Source organism: Pseudorca crassidens, chromosome 5 (assembly GCF_039906515.1).
Source record: "Pseudorca crassidens isolate mPseCra1 chromosome 5, mPseCra1.hap1, whole genome shotgun sequence".
NCBI classification, from domain to species: domain Eukaryota; kingdom Metazoa; phylum Chordata; class Mammalia; order Artiodactyla; family Delphinidae; genus Pseudorca; species Pseudorca crassidens.
In genome coordinates, this window is record NC_090300.1 from 73556301 (window position 1) to 73568983 (window position 12683).

The window sequence follows — 12683 nt, forward strand, 5'->3', positions numbered from 1 at the left end:
TAGTAACACACCTATGGTAGCACTTACCTTTGGATATTACATTATTTGTGTCTAGCCTTCTTGGATTTTTTTGAGAGCATAATTTAGTTTATGATCCCTAAACTCAAGGAAGTGACTAGTTAGTAAATTATGAACAAATGAATGTCTTCTAGTTCTTAATTCTCAAAAAGCAAGTTATTAGGTTTACCACAAGTAGCTTCATAATTAGGAAGTAATTTTTACTTTTGACCTCAGTGTTCAATAAAAATTTTGACTCATTCCCCATCCATAAATCCGGTTTTGATCTTCTTTTTATGAGACACAGCACTTTTTCATTGACACATTATATGTTAAATACATTTTAAAAAGGAAAGAGACTCCCAAAGAAATTTAATGTTTAAAAAAAAAGTGCAAGTATTTTCTCTGCGTGCATGAACATCTCAAGATTTTAATCGCTTTTTGCCTGAGGAACGTTGTGATGTATAAACATTTTACAAATCTGATCTCAAAAAAACAATGTTTTGAATAATCTGTGCTTTAATGTAAAAACAAAACATTAATTTGTTCAGTTTCTCACACAATGCGTTTATTAAACAATTCGGGCTCAATAATTTCTTAAGATTGTAACATTTAACCTTGTAATGTAGCTAAAACCAGTTCTATTTGTGGGAGTATATTTTGGACTTTTGAACAAAAATAAAATTAATGCCACTGTCTTTAGGTTGTGTTCGGAGCAAAGACAAACCAACTAATTCTGTCCAACTAATAAAACATCTAATGATGCAATTGCTACTATGACATTATCTTAATGTTATTATCATAGTGTTAAATATATTTTTGCTTCTGTTTGTTACTGAAGCTCAGTGTATCATCCCTGAACATTAGCTATTTTCACTTAATTTAGATTTTTAATATTGAAGTTTTAACTTGGGTTCCAGAAAAAAGTCCTGAAAAATAGCTGCATTTAGCTTTTTTTTTTCTTGCTCTCAGCTACAAATTTTCAATGTGGCATGACTTATCAGGGAATCTGTATCAGGAAGTACAGCTCTTTAACATACCTTTTTAGGAATAAAAAATAGCCACCTCTGCGTCAAAGAGGGGATTCAGAATCACTAGCATTCTGGAGGAGCATGTGTTTTGATTATTGTTCCCACCTGTTTCTTTTTTTTATTATAAAGTGGCAATTTATACTATCATTAGAAATATACATTTATATATAAAGTTTTACCTTCAAATCTCTTTAAGCTTTGATTACCTAGGACGAAAGACCACAAATCAAATAAAAACCCTATATAATATATCCTATTTCAGAAGCATATGTATATATACACATATATATTTGTAGAACAATCCACTGTTTTCAATGTGACTCTGATTTTAAAAAATGCTATTTACAATTTTATGACAGAGAAATAATCTCAGCTTTTTATGATATTAAAATGAGCAGGGGATTTGTATGCTTGAATGTGTTTCACCTGGTGCAGATGAAGTCGTGCAACATCATGGAAGACCTTCTCAGAGCACAGCCTTATAGACAAAGCCATGAAGGCGGAATAGTAGATTTGCTATTTCTGGGTCCATGTTTTAAAACAATTACTGTTGATGTAGTCATGCTTCTCCGCCAGGGAATTAGTGGTCCCAAATTAGGACCTTCAAGCTTTTCAATACACAAAGAGACAGTCTTCACACTTTACTTTTGTCTTAATACCCTCATGTCTTACTAGTGGCATCACGGGACCACCAACCTATATACAATACCTATCAATGGCACTGTCGTTTTCTTAAATAGAACAACTCTTTTACAAGCTATCTGGATTAGAATGAGGCCCATAAAGCATCACTGTTTGCAACAAATTGATGTCTTTTTATTGTGCTGATCCATAATGACTAAAAACGTGGTATGAAATTCATGTGTAAAATTCCAAACCCAAACTATTACTGTGATCAAGAATAGGTTGGCTTGCTGTCCTCCAGTTTCCTGAAGCACAAAATCTCTGAATTAGCAAATGGAACTTCAGCACCATTTTGTTTCTATACCTCTGACTTCTAGCTTAAACATCGAGTAAGGTATATTGACCAGAAAATTATTTTGTGAGATTCTCAGTTTTGTTTTCATTCTTAAGTCCACTGATTTTGAAACATGTTACAATAAGGACTCTTAGAATAAACATATTTTAACTTATATTTACATAGCCAATTACAAAGCTTTACTAAAAGTTATAATTTTCCTGAGACTATCCCAATGCATTTAAGAAAAACAGGCTTATTTTACTTATAGGAGAATAAGTGATGGGTGAATTGAGACCCAGAAATTGGAATGATGAAAATCAAAGTTAAGAATTATTTTACTTGGAGTAAACCTGAAAACAAACTATTTAAACTGACTCATATTTTTGGAGGAAATAGGATAATTATATGTGTATATATGGTAATATTTTAAAAACCTAGACAGTAGATACTGACTTTTTCTATGAAAGGTTTTATGTACTTAAAAAGTAAGCAGCAGTTAGGCAAATGTTCACCCTGTGTTCTAAACCATAGTTTTTGTCAGGTTAATGTGTAAAAAAATACGAGGTTTCCAATTTATTCTCTGACAGTAAGTTTCCAAAACATTTTATTGTGGTGAACATTTGCTTAAATGATATGGAGAAAAACAATATACAAATTGGGTAGTTAGAAATGTTTCTTCAGTGTTATCACGAAGGAGACAGATGTGAGTCTAGATGCTAAAAAACGAACAACCATTGAAAAAAAAGGGAAGAATTTTGTTGGAAATTCATTTCTCTACCATATTTTCCATAATATTTAACTAGATAAGATATATTGTCGTGAAATCATCAGTATAATTGTTAACACTTTGAGAAACTGTCAGTTGTGTTACTTGTGAGCTTGTGATGCCTATGTATATGTGTGTATGTGTATATGACCAAAAAGCACAAATCATTTTATGCTAAATGAGCCTGTGACCCATTTTGTAGAAGCCTCTTTTTAATTTTTTCAAAGAAAATAAGGCTTTGTGCTTGGGATTTGTTTGGTCCTGGAAGTGACAGGTGCATTTATAATCAAGTTGAATCAAGAGTGACAAGGAGAAATACAACTAGATTTGTATTTCTGTATTTCTTTTGACAAGGGCATTCTTTTCCTAGAAGAGTAACATTCCTTTTTTCTCTTTAATTTAAATGTGTGTTACATTCCAAGTATTTTGGTTAAACAAATATCTCTCGAAAATGTGTGTTCAAAATCCTTGCCTAGATGCATAACTTTTATTCTTTGCAACCAGTTAGACAAATTCCTCCATTTCATTTTCTGCTAACCTCCTGATAACAGAAACAGAATACTTGGTGAAGGACACGGACCACTATTGAAGAATAATGATTGTGTAGAGTGAGGGAAACTACAGTGACTTTGAAAGAATACAGCAACCAACGGCAAGGTCATTGAAGTGAGGGCCTAGAGTTTCTGCAAAGTGTATATATTTTAGGGAGTATTTGGAACAATACATGCTGGACGGTAGAGCTATAAGAGAAGTAACATGCTAAGTCTTCTCATTGATAATATCCATAAATCTACATATATTTTTAAACATTCTCTTTAGTTTTGTTTTGATTTGGATGTCTCTACACCATTCCTGATTTGTAGGACTAAGTAGATCTACTTTTTTCCAAGGCAATTGTATAACATTCAATTCTTCCCTAACATTTTTCTAACACTTTAGTATTCCTAATATGCATTTGCCTAGTCTTACACCGAGGTGTTTGTTTTGGGGTGGGGGTGGGGGGACTACTTTAAGCCACTCACACAACCCTGTCTGTTGGAGCCATGGCTGTTAATTCTGTATTATTTCTCTATACCCCTTGAAAATTCAGCACATTACAAGTTTCATTCTATGCTCTAGGAGACAGACTGATTTTCAACTAGATTTATAAATGAGGATATATAGTAACAAACAATTCACTGGCTTCATAAGATAGTAAGTTAGGAATTTCACAGCCATGCTTCCCAATTCCTTGGTGAAGTTTGGAAAATGCTACATACAGAAAACTCTGGTAAGGTACAAAGACAAATACAGTTTGCTTTCACCAATTTCTTAGGATTTATTTCTTTATATAAAACCCCTCTTCCTTCTTTCCTGCTGCAAGAGATGGTATAAAACTCTCTGAGACAGCTAGACATGCACCTATACTCTCAAAGGTGTCCACAAAGTAAAAAAAATCAGACCAAAATGGTATGAGCACATAACTTATTTATCACTGCCTGGGCATGGCAATGACAAAGAATTCCTAAAAGTTACATCAGCCTTAAAACCTGAAATTTTTTTCTAAATGGCTAAAGAAAAAAAATGAGCCCCTGAATTAATACCTTTGAAAAAAACATGATATTCTCCTAGGAGAATCTGAAAGTCTTTTCAGGAAGGAATGAAATCAGCTAATAGCATTAAATTCAACATAAGGCTATCCTTTGCATGAAACAATCTTAAATATCGATTTCAAGAATAAAATTTTAAAGTTTTCTTGATGTTAAATGATTTCTGGCTATATACCTTATAGGCAATAGAAGAATCTATAATTCATACATGTTCAATATCATGGTAAAAAAAAATCCTGGAAACAGAATGTAATTATGTGTCAATTCCAGATGTCCAAAGAAAATACAAATTCAAAACAAAACACACACCAGAGAATTATCCAGAGTTTAAGGTATTTAGGGTATTACATCGATTTGTAAGTTCAATTTTCCAAAACCCTCTTCTTTAAGGTAATAATTTTATTTCATCTTTATGATAGTTATGTTTTCATTACATTTAGCCCTCTATTAATAACAACACAGTTTATTTTAATGCTTGTGGAGTCTTGATTTATTTTTTCCTCTGCTTTTAGGTGTGCTAATCTTTGTGCATGTGCATTTTTCTACCACATTGCAACAGACAAGCTTTGGTTCAATTTTCTTATCCTACACAAAGAAAGATTTTGAGTGCAGAATCTTAGCCACTGGGTCTTGGGTTGCCATTTTATTTTCCTCTCCTTGGGTGGATTTATTGGAAGGAAATGGGTAAAGGGCAAGGGGAGAAAAGGAAGGGATGAGAGAGGGACGAAGGGAAGAGTTCTCAGCTATGTTGAATCTTGATTCACAACTTTGCCTCCATTCATGGTTGGTGTTCCGGAACTTTTCCTCGAACGCCCCTGTTTTTCTCCAATCTCATGTAGTGATGGCTCTCTGTACATACACACTGGAAGGCAAAAATCACATTAATTACTCTTTACAATAGTGGACATAAATTTCGCCTCAATAAACAGCTCAATTTTGACTTCATAATATTGTTCACTCTCATCACTAGCTCTTCTTCCTATGTGAAAATGAGTTTTAACTTAAAACATTTAATGGATACACATAATTCTCTTCTAGTTCTATCAGTCACAACCTTTTAAGTCTTCCCGAACGGCAAACACATGGGTAGTTTCTGTTCCTGTATAGATAAGGCTTAAGTTTTTACCGTCTGCTAACCTATATAATAGGATTTTCATCTAGAGTTAGAGGAGACATTGGGAGTATAACATTTAAAGGGTAGAAAGAGATATTTTGTTTTTTAGCCTTTAGCCTGCAATCTTGGGAAAAAATTCTTATTTACATGATCCTAATCTTTACCCTACTGCAAGAAATATGACATTGTTTTATCAAATTGAAATATTTATTGCCAACTTTCAGGGTATTCATCTATAGTTATTCATCAGTAGGAAATGTGATTATGCAACCGTGAGATTTCAGTTCACATCTGTATAAACACTTCCTTTTATCTCTATTGTTTTGTCTGGCTCTAAAGCTCAGTCATCTGTGAATTATCGTGGCTCTTGCTAGATTATTGCATAGAAAGAAAAATGTTTTTCAATTCACAAAGATAAGATAGGATCTATTAGCGTATTGAGTCCATTAAAAGAGATTCATTTTACTGTTGTGAGACAAATGTGACTGTATATGTGTATATGAAATATTTACTTAAATATCAGGAGGTATTTTTATCTTTGACTTAGGAACAAATAGTTGCGTACTCCCATCTATTGAACAATCACTACAATACCTTGGTAATCTGAATGTTATTTCCAATCAGATTGCTTCTGCCGATGGGCTTTGCCCTGGAACTGGAGACCCGAGCATGGCCATGAATAAAACAGATGTTGCATGGTGGTTAAGAGCACCAATTTGGGAGCCACACTGCCTGGTCTACATCCTTAGCCACTTTCTAGCTCTGTCTAATGGACACATAGTAAGCATCCAAAGATGTATAAGAAGAATGAATGAGCTGATCTCTTCATGAACATTATGAATAAAAGATTTCAGAGAACATACTGATAAATTGTTTTGGTTGAAGGTATATCCTAAATCCAAAACTAGATTAAGAGAGTTAAGCTACAAGTAAGCTTCTCCTCAGACTCGTTCAGTGATGAAGAGATAGGTCTCTTCCAACATCTCAGTAGTAGGGCTTCTTAAATGTCCATGTGCATCTGAATCACCTAGGGGTATTGTTAAAATGAAGACTCTGATTCAGAAGGTCTATAGTGGGCTTGAGATTCTGCATTTTTAATAAGTGCCCAGGTGATGCGGATGCTGGCAAAACCACACTGTAGCCAGTACAAAAAATATATGTAAAACATGTTTGTTAAGTATATTGTGCACGATTATTATACATATATATATATATTTTTTTTTTTTTTCTTTCAATACGCGGGCCTCTCACTGTTGTGGCCTCTCCCGTTGCGGAGCACAGGCCCCGGACACGCAGGCTCAGCGGCCATGGCTCACAGGCCCAGCCGCTCCGCGGCATGTGGGATCTTCCCAGACTGGGGCACGAACCCGTGTCCCCTGCATCGGCAGGCAGACTCTCAACCACTGCGCCACCAGGGAAGCCCTACATATATATTTTTAAGTGAGATTTTAAAATATTTCAGTTACTGCACTGAATGGTCCCTCCGATATCCTCAAAGGACTAACTGCCTTTGGCCTCACTAGCAAAGTATACAGAGGAAACTAGAAAAAATTGATCCTGTAATTTTCAGATGGTGCCAGTAGGTAATTCAAGTTTCTACCTTTCTTTTACAAAAGACAGAAGATCCTTAAGATTCTACTGAAATCTTGAAATTCCTCAAGCCTAAGGTCTTTTACCTATATTTCTGTTATACACAAGTATTAAAATCCCCCAAATTAAAAAATATGTTTATATGTGCAAAATATAGCCATGTATTTATAACTGGTTAGTGCACAGGGGAACTCAGAAGTAATGAAGTGATTCAGTTGGAAAGTTATTCATATGATGCCATAAAGCAGTTTTTCTCTACTCTGTCACCTAATCAGTTGTGAAAATCCCCAGACCTGACTACTGACTGCTAAATCAGCCTCAAAGAATGAAAAAAAAATATTTAAAAATACACACAATAGATTTTGACACGCAAATTTCTTAAACTTCAACTTACAGGCACTTGAAGAATATTACTCTTTAATTTCCATTAAATAATATAGTTTATAGTTTTGTTTTTTGTTTGTTTTTGCGGTACGCGGGCCTCTCACTGTTGTGGCCTCTCCTGTTGCAGAGCACAGGCTCCGGACGCGCAGGCTCAGCGGCCATGGTTCACAGGCCCAGCCGCTCCGCGGCATGTGGGATCTTCCCAGACCGGGGCACGAACCCGTGTCCCCTGCATCGGCAGGCAGACTCTCAACCACTGCGCCACCAGGAAAGCCCTAGTTTATAGTTTTTGTATCTGAATTTCTTACTGTTGCAATTTCTTTTTTGTTTCCTTGTATCATAGATTCTACTCAAGACATTTGTTTTTAACTTTTATCTTTTTTTTTTTGCTATTTCTCACACATAAAATACTTAAGTTATGACAACACAAAATGTTGCCATTATAATTATCATTGCAGATAGCTTTTCAAATAACTTAACCCTGCTGACCATCCTAGTATCAAGTCCCCGTAGAGTTTTCCAAACTGGCATCTAAAATTTTTCAGTATTTCAAAAAGAACAAAACTCACTAGTGTCATAGCAAAATGTGCAACTTGCTCTTCTTCTCGGACAACTCAATCACTAATTTTCCAATATTTCCATTAAATGGAGTAATAAACTTCCAGGTTTTGAAAAATATATCTTCTTATATATCGTAGCTGGAAAATTAAGAGTAATTAAACCAATAGATTCAATTTAATTTCTTGGGCTTTAATTTTCATTGTTATTTACAGACTCTCAGATGCCAGTAATACTACCTAACTTAAGAAGCTGACAAATAAAGGGGTATGAAACTCAATCAAGTTTTAGAATTAAAGTGTAATTAAGAGACCATGATCCAATTAGAAAGCAAAGAAAGAAAGGACAAAACACTTCTCTTCAGGAATGTAACCTCCTTTGATAGTTATATTAACACTCCATAACTGTGCTATTCTGTCTGAATGGTACATAATAAAATGATGACACAAAATACAAGAAGAAAACAAGAAGGCATAAGTGTTCTATAAAGTGCATTATAAGCTCAAAACATAAACCCAAATCACTGTGATGTACACAATAACCACAATCATAACCTCTTAAATAAACCTTTAATCCCGTCAATAAATCTATTTCAGAATTTTCAAAGCCATTTCATTTATTTATTTTTTATAGGCAAATCGTCTTTTAATGAACTGTACCGACAGACAGAATTTTACATTTAACCCTAACTGGGACTTGGACTTCTTCCCAGGCACTGAATGATCACAGAGAGACTAGACTGTAGTAGAGAACCCGAGCTGGCATTTGACTGTGAAGATTTTCCTGGATGCGGCTGGGCAGTGCCGAAACCTGCCCAAATGGATATTCAAAGCCATTGTAAACTGACCACCTCATTTGATAATTACAATAACCAGGTGAATAAAGTAGGCGAGAAACATAAAAGAAACTAAGTAACTTCCCTAAAGTCAGAGGGTGAGTAGTAGCAGAGCCAGATGGGAGTATAGGATTTCGAGGTCCTAGTCAAAAGTTTTTAATAAAAGCAGAAAAACAGTTCATCAAATAAATGGTATAAATGACTGTCTTATACCAATGTTTAAGTTATTTCTGTATATTAATGTAGATCCAGGTTGGCTTCACCTCTACCATATGTTCCTAATGTCATCCAAAAATGGTAATGAAAACAAATTCGGGATGCCTATTATAAAAATAAATAATTAAATAACAAGTGTTGGCAAGTAGGTGGAGAAACTGGAACCATTGTACATTGCTGGCAGGAATTTAAAATGGATAGCCACTGTGAAAAACAATATTGTGAGTTCCTCAAAAAATCAAGCATAGAATTACCGTATGATCCAGAAATTCCACCTCTGGATATACACCCAAGAGAAAAAAAAGCAGGGACGTGAACAGGTATTTGTACACCCGTGTTCAAGGAAACATTACTTACAGTAGCCAAAATGTGGAGCACATTTGGTTGGTTGAACAAATAACAGATACACAAAATGTGTTATATACATACAATGAAATATTGTTCAACCTTAAAAAAGAACAAAGTCCTGACACAAACATGGATGAACCTTGAGGAACTAAGGCTATGTGAAATAAGCTAGGCACAAAAGGACAAATATTTTATGATTCCATTTATGTGAGATACCTAGAGTAGTCATTAATAGAGACAGAAAGTAGAATGGTGGTTGCTGGACACTGAGGGAAGGGAGGATGGGAGTAAATACTTAATTTCAGTTGGGGAAGATGTAAAAGTTTTGGGGATGGATGGTGGTAATGGCTGCACAACACAGGAATGTATTTAATGGCACTGAAATGTACTCTTTTTTTTTTTCTTAATTGGAGTATAATTGTTTCTCCCTTTGGGATTCCAGTTAGATAAGTATTATATCTTCTCACTCCTTCTTCTGTATATCTTGGACTCTGTGATATTTTCTATCTCCTCTGCCCTTTTGTCTACATTCTCAAGAATTTGTTTTTTAGATCGCAGTTCTTTATTTTTTTATTGGAGTATAATTGCTTTACAATGTTATGTTAGTTTCTGCTGTACAATGAAGTGAATCAGCTATAAGTATACATATATCATCTTCCTCTTGGACCTCCCCCCCATCCCACCCATCTAGGTCATCACAGAGGACCGAGCTGAGCTCCCTGTGCTATACCGCAGGTTCCCACTAGCTATCTATTTTACATACGGTAGTGTATTAATGTAAAACCTATTCTCCCAATTTATCCCACTCTCCCCTTCCCCTACTGTGCCCACACATACGTTCTCTATGCTTGCATCTCTATTCCTACCCTGCAAATAGGTTCACCTGTACCATTTTTCTAGATTCCACATATATGTCTTAATCTAAATATTTGTTTTTCTCTTTCTGACTTACCTCACTCTGTATGACAGACTCTAGGTCCATCATTGCAGCATTATTTACAATAGCCAGGACATGGAAACAACCTATATGTCCATCAACAGATGAATGGATAAAGAAGATGTGGTACATATAAACACTGGAATATTACTCAGCCATAAAAAGGAACAAAATTGGGTCATTTGTAGATGGACTGAGAAATGTACTGTTAAATTGGTTAAAATGGTAAATTTTATGTTGTGTATATTTTATACAACATAATTAACAATTATACATAATTTTTAAAAAATCACACACACAGAAACAAACACCCTGAGTGTAAGCTGTAAACAAAGAAGTGACTATTAAAGCCAGAGATGTCCTATTTGCATGGGAAGAGCCAAAAATTCCCCAACAGTCAACAATATTAGTCTTAGGACTGTTCTGTGAAAGAGAGAATTGAGATATACTGAGGGTACAGGGTTGGTGAGAGGATAGGAAAATCTGATGAGAACATCCTAGGACTGTGCTACCTAATACAATATCCATTTTGCCATATGTGATCATTGAGCACTTAAAATGTGGCTGGTCCTAATTCAGATGTGCTAGAAGTATAAAATAAATACTGAATTTCAAAGACCACACAAAAATTAAATATCTCAGTAATAATGCTTCATATTGATTATATATTGAAATGACGTTTTGAATATACTGGGTTGAATACATTATTAAAATTTATTTCATATGTTTGTTTTTATTTTTTAAATATGATTACCAAAAAAGTTTAAATTACATATGTAGCTTGTATTATATTTCTATTACACAGTGCTGTCTTAGAAGTTTGCTGTTCTCTGGAAAAGAAGTGTCTTGATTAGAGTCAAATCTATCAATTACTATATGATGGGGAGGGGAGTTGAGGAAACTTCCTGAACTGACTGGACCTGACCTCCATAGGCAAACTTAGGAGAGACAGAGTGTCTTAGATTTCTTTGATGGAATGAACTGGTTCACAAAACATTTATTGGACCTTTTAACTTGGCTTAACTATTAATAATATTGTATCATTTTGATTCTATTACTGTCTTTTCATTTCTTTCCTTCCTCAAATTCCAGTTACTCTTTTGCTGACTAATATCCAGAGATGAATTTGTTTCAGCATTAATTTGTTCATTTATTTTATGAACAGGTACAAATTACTTTGTACAAGGTGCTCTGCTAGATTCTGCGGCGACTGCAAGAAATGCTCTCTTGATTCCTTGCCCTCAAAGAGCTCAAGGCTAAGAAAGAGAGCACAGGTGTTCACACAAATCACAGGGTAGAAAGGGCCATAGCAGAGTTTCATGGAAATGAGTTTATAAAATAGTTCTTTGATGTTGATTTAGCCTTGAAGGATGCAGAAGATTTAGAGAAATGGATGAGCTACTAAATAAGGATGAAGGGATGAAGCGCAGGTTGTATAAGAGAAACAGTGACCAGTTGAAGGATGGGGTAAAACTGAGAGGTGGCGAGGGATGAGAGTGGCAGGGCCGACTTGAGTCAGACCTCTGAATCCAGGCCAGAGGATTTAAGCCATGATCCTGATACAGTCAGCCTTGATTTGTTAGTGAATGAACAGTTAATAATATGTCCATCAAGTATATGAGTGTATAGGGAAAAATCTATTTATTCAATCTCTTTATCTAGAAAAATGTCTATGTTTACATGACATTCATAGCCAGTCAGGGTAGTCAAGAAAAATCAAACTGAATCTTACTGCATAGATTACATAAGAAATCATTGGCAGCGTTTCAAACCTTTATGAGTTGTTCTGATGCCTTGCAAACACTGTCTTAATTTCTTAGGAACAAACTTAGCTGGGCGCCATGATGTATGAGACCAGCTGCTTATCTCCTATACAGTTGGCTTTCTGTATCTGTGGGTTCTACATCCTCAGAGTCAACCAACTGCAGGTTGGAAAATATTCAATTAAAAAATTCCAGAAAGTTCCAAAAAGCAGAACTTGAATTTGCCCTGCTCTGGCAACTATTTACATTGTATTAGGTATTATAAATAATTTAGAGATGATTTAAAGTATACAGGAGGATGTGTAGGTTATATGCAAATACTATGCCATTTTATATAAGGGACTTGAGCATCTGCAGATTTTAGTATCCACAGAGATTCCTGGAACGAATCCCCTGCAAATACTGAGGGATGACTGTACTCAACATCTAACACATTTCAAACACCATGACTCTGACTGCAATTGAAAAGTGGGGCTCTCTTTGTTAAGCTAACTAACATGTTGAGAATGGTTATCCTTTTGTCTTGGGGGAAGCGTAATTTAGCTTAGCACTTAAGACGACTAAACAAACAACAAATGATAAGTCAAGAATTAT

At 35.0% G+C, this 12683-nt stretch overlaps 1 protein-coding gene across 3 annotated transcripts in view; it reads right to left on the bottom strand.

The window, feature by feature from the left end:
• Window positions 1-407: 407 nt before the first annotated feature.
• Window positions 408-12683, bottom strand: part of FGF12 (fibroblast growth factor 12) — a 566085-nt gene continuing 553809 nt past the window's right edge. For all 3 annotated transcript variants that reach the window (XM_067738426.1, XM_067738425.1, XM_067738424.1), the window contains one exon: window positions 408-5206. In XM_067738426.1, the coding sequence (XP_067594527.1) occupies window positions 5088-5206 (119 nt within the window). In that variant the 3' untranslated portion in view covers window positions 408-5087. The remainder of the gene's footprint in view (window positions 5207-12683) is intronic.